This window comes from Lacerta agilis, chromosome 7 (assembly GCF_009819535.1).
Source record: "Lacerta agilis isolate rLacAgi1 chromosome 7, rLacAgi1.pri, whole genome shotgun sequence".
In the NCBI taxonomy this organism is placed as follows: Eukaryota; Metazoa; Chordata; class Lepidosauria; order Squamata; family Lacertidae; genus Lacerta; species Lacerta agilis.
This window is the reverse complement of record NC_046318.1, coordinates 77,498,349-77,514,545: the sequence shown is the minus strand read 5'-3', so window position 1 is coordinate 77,514,545 and position 16,197 is coordinate 77,498,349. Positions and strand designations below refer to the sequence as shown.

Here is a 16,197-nt window from a genome sequence, read left to right as displayed (position 1 = left end):
TCTTGTTTTGTGCAGCGGTGGATTTCAAGCTGTTGTTCTCATGTTAGATGTTCCAGAACAGTGGAAGCTGGAGATTTTTGCAGGTTTTGTCATGCACAGATTATTGCCTCTCTATTTCTCTCTCACCCACATTGATTTCTCTGATGCATCTATTGCAGTGGTTTTCAACCAGTGTGCTGTGGCACCCTGGGGTGCCTTGAATGATGGCCAGGGGTGCTGCGGGAAACACTGGCCTCTGTCCCTCTTTCCTTCCCTCCCTTCCTCTGATGCCCTCTTGCATCTCTGCCTCCCAAAGGCTTGCACAGAGTGTTTGTTGCAGCAGCCCTGGCTACAAGCTCCCCAGGCGAATGGTGCCTCCGGGGCTGGCCAGGGGGTGCTTCCCTGTGGGGCAGTGTGAGGAGGCACCTCTCTTTGAGGCAGCAGGGGATGGGGACGGGGATGACAGCTCAGAGACCAGGGGTGGCAGCAGCAGCCGCCCAGAGGACTCCCAAGCAGAGGGGAGAAGAGAGGAGGCTGAGCGAACCCTCCACAAGGGAGGGTGTTTAAACGGGGTGAGGGGCTGCCGGCTCTGCAGGCAAGGGGTGACATAACTGGGCTCCTGAGCCCCACAGGGTTGCCGCAGAAAGAATGTAGTTGGTCAAGGGAGCTGTGGACCCAAAAAGGTTGAAAACACCTGCTCTATAGAGATGTTAAGGCACTGTAACGTTTTCTCTTTCCACAAACCCATAAAGGCATTACTTAAATAATGCAAAATTTCCCTGGAGAGTTTCACCAGATAGAAAAAGAGAGATTTATTTCATAAGGTTTGCAGCTGGCATATATAAGATAAACTCGTGCATTCCCCTCTGCCCGCTCTGACTACAGTAGATCATCTGCAAGCTGGAAAGAAATGCAGGTTCACATTATTTAAGCTGCAGGGATTTTGTTATGCCTTAACACTCGGTGTCAACCTTTCATCTGAGCTGAATACACTTCACAATTGCCCCTTTCTTCTTCAGATGTTCTGTAATAAAATCCTGATAGAAGATGCCATGTAAGCTTTCTATCCTCCTGGAAGAACAGTAGGAGGAAAGACAGAGCATTAGCAGTCTCTTTTTTCTGGGGTATTGAGAAGGGTGTCCTGAAATGCTTGCATAACTTTTATATTAGCTGCTCAATCTGCTTGTTTTTCAATGACGCTTAGTATCAGGTTGAGAGGCATTCTTCACCTTTTTGGCACGAGGCTTGGGCCAAATTCTTTTCATCAAATCTGATTGCAATTTTCTAGTCGGAAGAGGTCAGGCACGCTAACAGAGCAGTCCAGTGTTCCTATTATGCCGGACCAGAGATGGTCTGCTGTTACCCCGGCAGAGCGGCTGCAACATCCAACGTGTGCTCAGTCATGGAGGGAAGCAGAAAAAACTCACAAGTAGAAAGCATGAAAAACAGCGTAAGAATTACTGATGGATCCACGGCACCCCTGGGAATCCTGTACAACTAAGACGCTCCGATCTGGGACCATGCTGGTGACGATGCCCAAATGTTGCACTTCTCTCTCTTTTTTTGAATTTTAAATCAAACTTTATTATACAGAAATACTAAAATACATACAATATAAACATTACTGTCAGGGAACTGTCCCCGGCTCAGCGCAGGGTGGTGGAAGGGCTCTCGGGATGCTACAGTGTGGTGTAGTGGTTAAGAGCGGTAGACTCATAATCTGGTGAACTACACTACAACTCCCATCAACCCTGACCATCAGCCGTACTGACGGGGGTGTTAGGAGTTGAGGCCCAAACATCTGGAGTTGTGGCCCAGAACATCTGGGGGCACTAAACTGGGGAAGCCTGCCTTACTCTATTGTGAATGCACACACACACACACACACACACACATACACAAAAACATATTTAAAATCTCACTTTGCAGGTGATTTTTTAATTATTATTTTTTTTACTGAATTGTGGTGTGTTCATTTTGCTTGTAGGAGCTACAATGATAGTTCCAGTCGAGGCTGCAGCCGCTCCTGAAACGGAACAGCCAGCAAACCCAGAGACAGTGCCGCCAGACTCCTCTCAGCGAAGAGGCTACCAGGAATATGCCATTCAGCAAACCCCTTACGAGCAACCGATGAAATCAAGCAGGTAACTTCCATTTTCACAACAAGTTCTGCTTCACGCCCTGCAGAAACACTGCATAACCTTAAAGCGACCGAAGGGAACCGAACAGCTGAAGCCAAGCTTCCAGAAAGATGATCCTGGAGGGTATAGAAATTTAATTAACACATAAATATTGTTGATTTCATTACACAGTGTAAGTATGGTTTTTTTTATTTAAAAAATGCATCCAGTGGAATTTGCTGCTCGCCTCGTATCGGTCACGGGGTCCATGAGGTATAGTTTTTCAGGTGATTAGCATGACTTAAGATTGTATGAGGACAGTATCTGGTGATGTAGCCCTACAGGTAGGGAACAAGGAAGAAATGGGAGGGAGGGAGGGAGGGAGCATGAGGCCAGAGGGGGGAGCTGCAGGGAGCAAGTCAGTTGTCACTTAGTGGCAGCAGACCATGTGCAGGGTGCTTGGGCCAGATCCACAGTCACCCACTCAGCCCCAAACAAAACCTGGTCTTGCAAGTTGGCCGTCGTTTGCATGCCTGCTTGCCTGCCTTAGCGGTGTAAGCGAATTGTCTCTCAATCCCGTTTCTCTTTAGATTGGGCGCGACCCAGCTGAAGATCTTCACCTGCGAATACTGCAACAAGGTGTTCAAGTTCAAGCACTCCCTCCAGGCCCACCTGAGGATCCACACCAACGAGAAGCCTTACAAGTGCTCCTTCTGCAGCTACGCCAGCGCCATCAAGGCCAACCTGAACGTCCACCTGCGGAAGCACACGGGGGAGAAGTTCGGCTGCGACTACTGCCCGTTCACCTGCCTGAGCAAAGGCCACCTCAAGGTGCACGTGGAGAGAGTCCACAAGAAGATCAAGCAGCACTGCCGCTTCTGCAAGAAGAAGTACTCGGACGTCAAGAACCTGATCAAGCATATCAAGGAAGCGCACGACTTGCGAGACAAGAAAGTGAAGGACGTCTTTGACGAGCTCCGGCTGATGACCCGCGAAGGGAAGAGGCAGCTGCTGTACGACTGCCACATCTGCGAGCGCAAGTTCAAGAACGAGCTGGACCGCGACAGGCACATGGTGGTCCACGGGGACGAGAGGCCCTTCGCCTGCGAGCTGTGCGGCCACGGAGCCACCAAGTACCAAGCGCTCGAGCTTCACGTCCGAAAGCACCCGTTTGTGTACGTCTGCAGCGAGTGTTCGAAGAAGTTCGTCAGCTCCATCAGGCTCCGCTCGCACATCAAGGAAGCGCATCGGGACTTGCAGGAGGCTTCCGTTTTTAACAGCTCCATCAATCGGAGCTTTTGCCTCCTGGAACCGGGAGGGGACATTCAGCAAGAAGCGCTTGGGGAGGAGTTGTCGCAGACCGCGGCTGAGCTCTCGCTTTTAAACTCGAAGGAGTTGTGTATACCGAAAAAGTCGGGCGAATCAAGTGCGGTGGAGGGAAGCCAGGATGAGGACCCCGGTGGCAATTTGGAAACTTTCCCTGCTCCTCCTGTAGAATCTGATAGCTCTCCAGTTGCAAGTGGAACAGATTCACAGTGCCAGCCTGCGGCAGAATTAGCCTCGCCAGATGCGTGCCCAATTAGCGCTTCGGATGACTTTCTACAGGAAAGTACTCCTTTGGCTTTGGATGAAGCGAAGACCCTCCCTGGAAAGGACTTGTCTCCTGACCATTCATTAAATTCGAAAGGCGAAGTAATGCAGCTTTCTGGAGATGGGAGCCCCAGTATAAACCAGAGCGAGCAAGTTCCGCAGTGTGCTCCTGTCCCTGAAGAAAAGGGCCAAACCCTGTGTCTAGATACTCAGGAAGCTGACAAGTCAGATGCTGAAAAGGCAGACTCCCCCACGCCAGTGTCCCATCTGGAATCCAACACCGCGATCAGCGAGAATTCAGATTCTTGCACGTTGCCTTCAGAGAATCGGACCGGAGCTGCGGCCTTTATGCAGATTTTGGATAGTTTGCAAAAACGGCAGATGAACACCGCCTTGTGCGAGAAGATCAGGAAAGTCTACGGAGACTGGGAGTGCGAATACTGTGGTGAGGAGTATGCAGATTCGGGGGGGGGGGGAGGGGAATAAAATATACATGGGAATCCAGGCTTATGTACTTCCTGGCTTATGTAGTTTTGTGGAAAGCTTTGGTGGGGTTGTTGTTTTTTCACTTCCTGTCGAAAAAACAAAAACCAAGTTCGCTTCTGTGTTAATAGATCAATAGTTGTGTGCAGTCTGGAGGTGAAATGGGGCAGACTGTTCTCTTCCAGTAAGAGGAGCTGTGTGCCAGGGATAAAGGGGGGGGGGGGAGAGGCAGGCAGCAGAACTAGCGAGAGCAGTGAAGTTAAACAGAGGTTAGGCAAGCTGGAAAAGAGCTGGAACAGGTCAGAGCAGGAAGGATGAAGCAGGGCTATAAACTGCACACCTGAAAGGAGCTTGCAGCGGACAATCATTTTACATAAAGGGATATATGCAGTGGAATGGGCAAGAACCAGTCATGATAGGAAGGGGCAGAGCAAGATTAAGAGCCAGTAAAACTATCTGAGTTAGGGGGGATTCACTGAGCCCAACAGAGGAGCAGTGGATTTCAGGACCTCTCGTATTTGTCCTACGCCTTTCAGTGGCCTTTCCAACTTAGGTCTTGACTAGCAGTAACTTATCAGGCAAAGAACTTTCCTCGCCCTGATACCTGTGCGTTTTGATACGACACCTTGGGTGTCTTCTTGTGGCAAACAGTTTAGGAAGCTGCTTAGGAAGTTGAGCCCTCGGCGAGTCTTGTTGTGTATTAAATTTATATGCAGCCCTTCATCTGAAGATCTCAGGACAGTCCACAGCAGGAAAACAACCGAACAGAACCGCAGAGTACACAATGAAAACAAGAACGTAAGCCAAGCAAGCCAAATAACCCCCTTCCCACAATCTTGTGGGGTCAAGTTCACGTTCCTGGACCACAGTAAGCCTCAAGAGGGTGTTATGCTCAGATCCTACGTGTGGGATTCCCATGGACATCTGGTGAGGCTCTGTGAGAGCAAAGTGCTGGACTAGATGAGTCTTTGACCTGACCTTACTATGCTGAGACTTCACACATTCTCTGTTAGCAAACGTCCCGCCTGGGTCAAGTTGTGAGACTGACCCCCCCAGGCAGGGACGAAGCCTGAGTGCATTCCTGGCTACTCGAGTCCAGTGGCACATTGATATGCGATTGTTCCCCAGCGTGAAGAACAACACACACAAGCCATTAAGGCTAAACTATTTTATTGTAGATAAGATGCAGAGTATGCCTCTGCTTGCCTGCTCAGTAAGTCAGAGCTGTGCATAACGCATCTAGCATCTCTCTTGGGCCAGAACTGAAAGTGAAAGTAAAGATATACAGTAACATCACATGGTTGAGAAAGCAGACAAAACAGCTGTCTTTCTCATGGGAAAAACACAAGTCATACCAGCCTTGCTGCTGCTTTTGCAGCTCGGTCTGTACGAATATCCTAACATCCTCAGCACGTGTTCTTCCACTAAGCTGGGTCAGTGTTGTTATCCCTCCCACCCAGTCCTTCCTGTCACCGTTTGCCTGTTCGTACATATCTACATACTCCACCTTATCTAGCAGAGGGCCTCTTCCACCCCTTTTCCCAATTCCTGCAGCTGCAGGCCTCAATTTGCCCTCAACTCTTCCACATCTTGTGACGAGCCCACTGCACCGCTTTTGCACACTCGTATTTGCATTCGTTCCTGAGGCAGCCAGACCCTGTTCCAACGTCCCCTCCCACAGCTGCTGCAGCTAAATTCAATCTCCTCGTGTGCGCAGTACTCTAGCGTCGCCAGTTCTGCTAATAAAGTCTCCTGATTCAAATGCTTTCTGAAAATTGCGTTTCATAGGGACTGCATCCATTAAGAGCAATTCAATTAGTGAAATACCTTTCGGAAGGATTTTTCATCAGGGATGCAATTGGCAAAGGATCGCACGTTAACTGTGCCCTGTTGAGGTTGCTCTCTTTTAGGAAATAACAATTAAATGTGTGTCACGGGCAGCGTTCTGCCTACATTAACCGGATCAAAGGGAATTTTAGCATTTTTATTCAAAGGTGAAATCGTGGGCATGAAAGAGTATTGTTTACGCAGGTCCAATGCAGGAAGTCCAGCCATATCAATCACTACCCCCCCCCCCCCCCGCTTGTGTTAGATCCAGGCCCCTGCCAAGTCAAGGAAAGGGAGGCTAGATCCCGGGAGCAAGGGGAGGAAAGAGGGAATGCATTGAAAAAGCTTCCCTACCCCTGTATTACAGGATTCAGGTCTTCCTGCATGCCCTGCTTTGGCCTGTTGCTATTCCAACGGCTTCTTTGGTTGTACATGATGTTTGTCTGATGTTACTGGGTCTTTTGTTTGGCTAGAGCTTAGTGGTCATGCATAGGCTATATCCCAACTTGAGGCCTGAAATGTTTCACTCACAGTCCCTGGACAAGTGACATTGGCAAGTAGGAAGGGGCTATGCCAATATGTATGAAAAGAGGTATTCTATGCCTGTGGAGTAACCTATAAGAGACACCGCTTAATACAGCATCTTAATATAATTTAATACAGATTCTCAGATTCTCAAACCTTTATTGGCATATGTACAAGATTCCAGTAGCGTTCAATACACACACAAAAGAACACTCATTAAAAAAAAAACCCACCAAGTCCTGTATCTAACACTTAAGTTAGTGTTGTATAGCATTCACAAATCCTTATTGCGTGTTGCAGAAACCTGGCTACTATCTCTATCCCATCCCTATCCTGGGTAAGCATAAGGAAGGTTACCTTGCATTTGTCTGAATTCCACTCCCTACGAGCAACCAACTGATTAATAAACTGGCTGATAATTGAATACAGAGCCCTTCCACATCAGGCCAAAGGCCCGTCTGGTCCAGCATCCTCTTCTCACAGTGGCCAGCCAGATGCCTCTGGAAAACCTTGAAACAGGACCTGAGCACAAGAACTTGCGGTTGCCAGCAGCTGGTACTCAGAAGCGTATTGCCTCCGACAGTGGAGCTAGAACATAGCCATCTTGGCTAGCTGCCATCAAAAGCCTTATCGCCCATGAATTTTGTCCAGTGCTCTTTTAAAGCCATCGCAAGTTGATGGCCATCAGTTTAGCAACAGAACGTTGTGGTACGTCTGGGTTGTGCAAGGATTCCGGTTTCATTGTGTGCTCAAGTTCCTAACTAGCTTCTATGTCGTTTATCATGAGCGCAAACTACTATTTTACTCGATCTGAGCTAAGTAGAGGCAAAAAATGTTGCATACTTTTTTGCCATGACATGGGCACACTTCTTCAGCCACTAGATTCACAAACTAACTTCATGGTGCACCCTGTTTCAAAGCCTCAGGATTTTGCAGCCATTCACATTTGAACCATCAGCTTCATCACAAAACACAGAAGCCTGTCCCGATTACGATTCCTGCCTCGCTCAGTTCAAAAAAGCATCACTGCTACTCAAGATGGAGTTGGGATTTGAGCCTCTGCTTCTCCTACTAGCATTTTGTTCATTACACAAGGCTTGAATGGAACTCTTGAATGCATCTAATTTACTCTTCTGTGCTTTGAATTGTTCTTTCCAGGCAAGTTGTTTTGGTACCAGGTGCATTACGACATGCACGTCCGCACTCACACGCGAGAGCACCTCTACTACTGCTCTCAGTGCAGCTACTCATCCATCACCAAAAACTGCCTTAAACGACACGTCATCCAGAAGCACAGCAACATTTTGCTGAAATGTCCCACGGAAGACTGTGATTATTCAACCCCAGATAAATACAAACTCCAGGCCCATCTGAAAGTGCACACAGAGTTGGTAAGTCTGAATCCTGGGCAGTGCTGCTGCCGCTGCTGTTTTTTTTTTTATTTATTTTTTTAAAGTCATAGTCATATTCTGTACAGGGAGAGAGTCTCAATCCATAAAAATGACTCAATGGCTTCCCACTATGATTTTTTCCCCCCCTTTAAGAACACAGGTACAATTCCGACATTTCTCGACTGCCTAGTGCTTTCCTACTTATTACTGTCCTGCCTTATTTGTGAAACAATACATGTGTTTCTCTGTGGTTTGCACTGTCCATGCAAAGCCCCATTTTAGGCACAGGAAAGTCTGAATTTTGACAGGGTTGTTGCATGCTAAAGAAGTAAAGGCAAACACTAGAATGTTCTTAAGGTAAAGGTACCCCTGACCGTTAGGTCCACTCGCGAACGACTCTGGGGTTGCAGCACTCATCTCGCTTTACTGGCCGAGGGAGCTGGCGTTTTTCTGCAGACAGTTTCCCGGTCATGTGGCCAGCATGACTAAGCCGCTTCTGGCGAACCAGAGCAGCGCACGGAAACGCCGTTTACCTTCCTACCGGAGTGGTACCTATTTATCTACTTGCACTTTGACGTGCTTTCGAACTGCTAGGTTGGCAGGAGCTGGGACCCAGCAACGAGAGCTCACCCCATCGCGAGGATTTGAACCGCTGACCTTCCGGTCAGCAAGCCCTAGGCTCTGTGGTTTAGACCACAGTGCCACCCAGGTCCCTTAGAACGTGGCATTGTATGGGCAGTGTTATGCATGTGCAACCCTTACAATGCCAATTGCCCACCACGGTATCTATGTACTCTGAGCAATTATGTAAAGGAAACGTGTTTTGCATTGGCTTGTTTTGCCAAGAAGTATGCAGAGCCTTAGATACCTTAATATCAGCTGGAAGCACTGTCATGACTGTACGCCATGGCACACTGCCTTTTCACTTTCAGATTCCTCCCTTTTGAGAGTCAAACTTATATCTTGGAGCTGGAGTGAACCCAGTTTGGGGCTTATTTATTCTGCGTTAAATGCAGGCTTTACATTTTATGAGCTGAAACTCAAGGCCTTAGAAAGTCAACAGTTAAGCCTCATCAACTAGGGCCCTCATGAATCCGCCTTCTGAGCAGCTTTGGGAATTACAGTTTCAGAAGAGCAAGAGGGAGTTTTCTCAATATTCTTTCTTCTTTGCTTCCAGGCTGTGTTTGTGCATTTTTCTTAAAAGCACGAGTTAAACGTGATACACCTCATGTTTTCAGATCTCTTTTATGCTGACAGGAGGTGGGCTGTGGGCCAATATCTCCAACAGTTAGAATTTCTTATTAGGGGGGAAAAAATAGGTGAAGAACAGAATAGTTCACCTCCTACTCTGACTAACTGCTGTGGTTTCAGAAGCCGCAGGATGGCTTTTCAGAAGGCAGCGAGGGACACAAAGCAAAAGGAAGGGATCCGTCTATAAATACAGATCGCCTCATTAGTATCATTTTGCTTGAGCAAGAGGAAAAAATTTCCCTTTAAATTTGTTTTTCAGAGAAAACCTGTGGTTGTTTTAAAGGTCATTTTTCTCGACCTCTACTTGCAACATTTGATTTCGCACAAGGTGCTGCCCCCCCCCCCCCGTGAGCGTTCGTGTGCATCAGAAAGTTACTCACAGCTTGTACGCGATTTAAAAATCTAGCACATTGACTGAAAATAGCAGGGAAGATTTCTACAACTGCCCCGAGGGAGAGAATAAAGCCTCCAAACATCTGTTACTAGGAATGGAGGTCGCTGCCTTTTTCGCACCAGGTTTTCTCTTCTGCCTACCCCTAGGCCCTGCTGAAAAAGCAACAATTGTGTTTACGGCAGGGTCCGTCACACATCATTTTGGCCCTGCCAAAAATCTAGTATACCGTGACAGCAAGGACATATGGCAACAGGCTTTGCCTTTAAGGCCACAGGTTCCCCACACCCTTGCCTTAAAGGAGGACACATTTTTATGGCGTGAGGTTTTTTGTGACAAGTGCATTAGATGCAGCTGTTAAAGTACTAGACCCTCGACCACAAACGCTTAAGATTCCGTCTGATTGTTAAAGGACTCCTTTGTCAATCAATCAATTTATTTATTGCATTAGCCCTATGGCCTTAGCACATAGTAAAAGAACAGGCAGTAGCCTGACACGATTATACAACAGATACAGTTAAAACAATTGGAAGTAAAATCGTACTGGATAAAACAAATAAAATAAAAAACGCTAGCAGGCATGACGACAGTGTCCATGTTGGGAATATACATAAGACTAAGGCTAGGGGAAGTTGGCCAAAAAGGTGGTCCTGAGTTTCAAGGCCTGTAATATGTAGATGGCCACTCTACGTGAAACCAAGGGGTTGGCATCCACCAGTAGATATTTCATGCGGTCATGGTCCCTGGCGATAGTCGGTGGGATTAGAGGGAGAAGCCTAGATCTTATTGAGGCATATAGTGGGCAGTAGAGGAAGAAGTGAATAAAGTCCTCTATCTTTCCATTGTTGCATGGGCAGAGTCGAAGATCCAGAGGGGTACTGGAAAATACACTCCTTTGTCATTGTCACCGCATTAGGCTAAGCACAACTACTCTTCTGGGCAAGTTGTTCCTAGCCATTGCATCAGTAGATTCCTAGTGAGCAGGTGCGCTCCCCTCACCCATAAGGAGGAAGGAAGCATTGCATGTCTTCTTCTTCCTCCTCCTCCTCTTCTTCTTCTTCTGTGATCACTCATAGCCAAGTAAGATTGTCTTCCATAAAGAAGTCTTAACTCCGCCCGCCTTACGGGGCTTTGGGAGGCTCTCGCGAGATTTTGACGGGCTGCCCGAGTTCCTGCAAGATCTCGCCAGAGCCTGGTAAGCAAGGGCAGAGAGATTTCTCAAACTTGGGTCCCCGGCTGTTGTTGGACTACAACTCCCATCATCCCTGACCACTAGTTCCACTAGCTAGGGATGATGAGAGCTTGATCCCAGTTTGAGAAACAATGCCTTAAAAGCTCTTTCCGCTTCAGGAAAAACCCAGTGTCAAAAGAGCTTTCAAGCTCTCCACCTTCTGCATGTTTAATTTGTGCCATATCCACCGCCTGAAGTTGAAATTGTGGAAGTTGAACAGGTGTGAATTGCAGGTCCATAGTAACGTGTTTCTTTGACTGACAGAGGGATGAAAAAGACAGCCGAGAGAATCATGTCACAGTGATTCCTGGACTGTACCATTCAGTCTACAGGTCGAGGCAAGGAATTAGTGTTTGAATCATCCACCCTCCTGAAGAGCTCTGTGCCCAAAGATGACTGGCATGTCAGGGAAAAGGTTCTCCCTGACATGCCAGTTTGGAGTGCGCTAGGTGGTGGCTTTGTTTGTTTTAAATGTGAGAGAGCATTCGAGCATGATGTTCCTCTGCTTGCGCTCTGGAGTAGTGCAGCTCAGCAATACATGCTCTGTGCCATGCTCCTGATAGCATGTGTTTAGCTCCAAAGTCAGCTTCTGATGGTCCATTATTTTGCTTTGAAATCACAGTGGGGGGAGGAAGGTATAAAATGGCTGCTTGCATGGCAAGAGGATCCGAAAGCACTTTTCAGCCTGAAGCTTAAGTGGGCTATGTTTTATTTTTATTTTAAATAATTTTTATTCATTTTGAAAGAAGGGAAAAAAGAAAAATACAACACAAAAAGACATAAAAAATAAAATAAAAAGAGATTCTTCTTACAATAACATAACTTTTTCTTTACATCAGTAAGTGACTCCCCAATCCCTCCCTTCTGACTTTCAGTTCCCTAATCTTTTTTGGCAGTTTCTTACAAATTACCTTCTTAACCAAAATTTCTTTCAATTTAAATTTTACCCAATTCCTGGGTAAATTGCGAAAACCTATAATTGATTCCTTAAGCTTTAATAAATATTACATTATTTGTTTCCAAATATAATTTAAATTTCTTCCAATCTTCTTCCACCGTCTCTTCTCCCTGGTAGCGGAGTCTCCCTGTCAGCTCGGCGAGTTCCATAAAGTCCATCATCTTCATTTGCCATTCCTCTATAGTTGGTAAATCTTGGGTCTTCCAGTTCTTAGCTAATAGTAGCCTTGCAGCAGTTGTGGCATACAAAAAGAGTGTAATGTCCTTTTTGAGGATTTCCTCCCCCACTATTCCCAATAAAAAGGCTTGTGGTTTCTTTATAAAAATGTCTTTTAACACTTTTTTCATCTCATTATAAACCTTTTCCCAGAAGTCTCTTACTTTGGGGCATGTCCACCACATGTGGTAAAAGGTTCCTTCTTTTTCTTTACATTTCCATCGTTTATTATCCAATGTATGATACATTTTTGCAAGAACAAGCAAAAATAAGTGGGCTATGTTTTAAAATTGGTTCCTAACGTGAATGCAAGACCTGCTGCAACTGCAGGGCAGATTCGGTTTGTCTTCCAATCCTTTCGTGCATTAACAGAATTTGTGACACACAGAGAAGTTCAAGCGTGCTTGTTTCACAGGGCAGGTGCAAGAGGTCGCACTGTTTGAATCACTGCCACTCCCGTTCATCGTTGTTCTCTCCCCATTCATCCACCTAACCGCTGCCTCTGTTCGCCTTCCACATCCTCCCTGGCTCACCCTAGGAGGTCTTTCTTCAGAGTGAGGCATTCTGGCCTAGGTGCCTGAGAGAGAAGACCTCTGTTGCCACTACGGTTTGCTGCAACACCTATAGAGGCTCTATAACCTTTTTTAAAAGTTCTAAGTTGAAAGAGCATTTCCAGAAGGTGTGATGCAAATGCTCCCCAAGCCACCTTGCCCAGAATGCCTCCCTCTGAGGAAGGACATCAAGGTCCTTTCCTAGAGCAAGGCGTGAGAAGGCAGAAATACTTGTGAAAAGCAGCTGCGGAAAGTAAGAGGGGGCTGGGAGGAGGCTGGGGTGGTGGGTTGCCTGACAGTTCACTGTTCCCCAAACCTGCTGCCTGAGACAGTTGTCTCCACTTGGCTCATGAAAAGGCCCTTCTTGTAATGTTGCATATGGAAGTGTTTTGAGATGCAGAAAACGTACAAAAGGCCACAAAACTATTATTAAAATTTGTATGCCACCCTATACCCATAGATCTCAGGGAGGTTCATAACATAAAATTACTCTGTGTGTGTGTGTGTGTGTGTGTGTGTGTGTGTATTTGTTGTTGTTCAGTCGTTCAGTCGTGTCCGACTCTTCGTGACCCCATGGACCAGAGCACGCCAGGCACGCCTATCTTTCACTGCCTCCCGCAGTTTGGCCAAACTCATGTTAGTAGCTTCGAGAACACTGTCCAACCATCTCATCCTCTGTCGTCCCCTTCTCCTTGTGCCCTCCATCTTTCCCAACATCAGGGTCTTTTCCAGGGAGTCTTTTCTTCTCTTGAGGTGGCCAAAGTACTGGAGCCTCAACTTCAGGATCTGCCCTTCCAGTGAGCACTCAGGGCTGATTTCTTTAAGGATGGATAAGTTTGATCTTTTTGCAGTCCATGGGACTCTCAAGAGCCTCCTCCAGCACCATAATTCAAAAGCATCAATTCTTCGGGGATCAGCCTTCATAATGGTCCAGCTCTCACTTCCATACATTACAGCTGGGAAAACCATAGCTTTAACTATACGGACCTTTGTCGGCAAGGTGATGTCTCTGTTTTTTAAGATGCTGTCTAGGTTTGTCATTGCTTTTCTCCCAAGAAGTAGGCGTCTTTTAATTTTGTGACTGCTGTCACCATCTGCAGTGATCATGGAGCCCAAGAAAGTAAAAAGTATGTGTGTGTGTGTGTGTGTGTGTGTAATATCACATAATAAAATTCTTGTTTGCTTCCACATTACAAGAGCTCTTATTGACTTTCTGTCCCTTTCATCGTGCAAGGAGGGAAATACAGTCAAAAGTGGGCCTAATTAATTGCCACTTTGCAACACATCCCAAGGGTGAGGTAACACATTGTGTGCAGCGCAAGGTGAAATGTGTTGGCAGAAATGTATAGAAAGCCTTGAACAAACATTTCCAGCACTCAGATTAGTTTCCAGCAGCTCGACACTACCAGGCTTCTCCATTTCACACTTGTAAGTAACAAAGGGAACAATATTTCGAGCCAGTAGGGAAATAAATGTGGCCACAAGCGGGGAGATGGAGCTGGGAGTGCAAGAGAAGAAAACAGAGTTTTAATGGAATGTTTGACACCTCTCGGGGCTTCAATAGCAGCTTGGATCCCTGCCAAAGTGAATAAATAGCTCTCACCGTTGTTTGTGCCTGGCCATTGTGCTCTGACACCAAACAGAGGTGTATTTTTGTGTGTTCAAAGGTTTCATGTGGCACCTCCCCTTCTAAGTAGACAAGTGCGTTCTCAAATGTACCAATAAGCGGTACATTTGAGACACCAAAGTCGGGGTCAGCGCAAGGAAGGGAACCACCCGAGGCAGGTGGTTCTGCATACACACCCTCCCCACGCTTGCTTTTGCACTAGCAATCTTTCCCCATTTACCTGTGTTGTTTTGAAGAATGAGATCCTTCCTCAGAACAAGGTATTCCAGGAAAGGTGGCTCAGTCACGGCCCTGTCAGGCGAGGAATGTCCAGAATGAGGAATTAACAATTGTCAAAAGTATGCTTGCAAGTTATGGAAAGGCAGTTCCATCAGTCCTACGTCTCCCAGCTACTCCTAGGTGTGCACCTGATGAGGCAGTTGGCGCAGCAGCGAGGTCCTGCTATGGACCTCAGCTTGTGTATCTCCCCTATCCGGGCTGCACACAAGCAGGCGAGGGCTCCGCCTGTGTGTCACCTTCTGCTCCTCCCACTTCACCCCTCTTCTGGTCCTTGGAGACAATGGAGCAGAAGAGGTGGAGGCAGGAGGAGGAGGTGTGGAAGCCCTTGATTCTATACTAGCCAGTCCCTGACATCCAGGGGAGTGCATGCACCACCACTAGTCATTCTTTTTGAGTTTAGTTGAAACTTTAAACTTTCAATGAACTGCTTTTAAAAGGAAGTTCTTGCTGTCCTGTAAAGGTGGTGTCTGCGCAGGACCTTCGCCAGGCCACCTCACCCAGAGGAGGAATGCCTTTCCTCCTATTGAGTCATGGGGTTGGGATGGGCACTCTGGAGAGCAGCTGGGTAAATAAGTGAGCCACAAGGCCAGCTGGGTAAATAGGTAAATAAATGAGCCACAAAGCCAGAAAGCAGGAGGTGCAAGTTTCTTCCACCACCTGAGTTTGCCTGATGGAAGTGCCTGCCCTGACCGAGGCGATCAACCAACGTCTGGGCTGTTTTCAGTTCGGTAAAGCAAGCAGAGGCTTATATTATGGGGTGTTCCTTTCTAGAGAGGAGAAAACATTTCCCTCAGATAGAAAACTCACGTGTCAAAGAACTAGCCTTTCAAAGAACTGAGGTTTCTGCTTTGTGAACCTGACACCTAACATTTCCTGCAAACTTTTGATTTTCTGTGCAGGGATAGATCCTGTGTTATACCCAGACCCCCACCCCCCCACCCCCCAAAAAACCTAAAAGTGTTTGACAAGGATGAATATTTTGCTTTTTAAAGCTGGTTCTGAATTAATGCAAATTCACCAGGCGAGCATATTTGCTGATGCACAACCGTGGCTGATGGCGACTCTGCCATTGTAGTACTGTAGGGGTGTATCTCTGCGTAAAGTCGTGTAACGCATTGTACCATGACAGACAACTATCCGAAGCCACCTTTCGTGTGACTTGGGCTTGGCGTTGTTTCCCAGTCCCTCTGCCACCAGCGCCCTAAAGGAAATCATAAAGTTTGCCAAGTTCTTTTCGTTTGCAACACGCTGCTATCAATTGTCAGTAGCTGTGGCAGTCTAAAAGTCCGTTGCTTTTGTCCACGCCCTTCAGAAAGTCTGGAAAGACATTTCCGAAAGGCGACATTCTGTAAAGCAGGCCATATACTGCTCTCTTCCTTGCCGAGGGAAAAGGCAAGCGCCGAGAATGTGACAGGCAGTTATTGGAAAGGGACCCCACCTGAGTCCTCAAGATGAGTATGACAAGGTCACTCTGACGTGCTCCTGATCTGTGTTGGAGGCTTTCTTTGGGATTCCCTGCTTATGACCTGGGCAGGCTCAGGGAGGCAGAATCTCGGACCAAGAAATTCATAAGGTCCAGCTGGAAGAGTGACAGGGTTAACTCTGAAGGATTAGCGTAGCAGCATGTTCTCCAGGCAGCGGTTGGAGTATTCTGCAAAAAAAAAACCCACACCAAATGACTGATACTGCCGCTGCTAAGTTTTGGCTGGGAATTCCCTGCATGAGGTTGAGACAGCTATATTCTAAGGATGCTGGTGTTGAGAAAAAACAGGACATGG

General features: G+C 47.0%; 1 protein-coding gene across 2 annotated transcripts in view; it reads left to right on the top strand.

Annotated features, from left to right (window-relative positions):
* ZFAT (zinc finger and AT-hook domain containing) overlaps positions 1–16,197 on the top strand; it is a 72,040-nt gene that overhangs the window by 18,062 nt on the left and 37,781 nt on the right. For both annotated transcript variants that reach the window (XM_033155890.1, XM_033155891.1), the window contains exons 5-7: positions 1,967–2,123; positions 2,690–4,134; positions 7,683–7,915. In XM_033155890.1, coding sequence (XP_033011781.1) covers positions 1,967–2,123; positions 2,690–4,134; positions 7,683–7,915 — 1,835 coding nt within the window. The remainder of the gene's footprint in view (positions 1–1,966; positions 2,124–2,689; positions 4,135–7,682; positions 7,916–16,197) is intronic.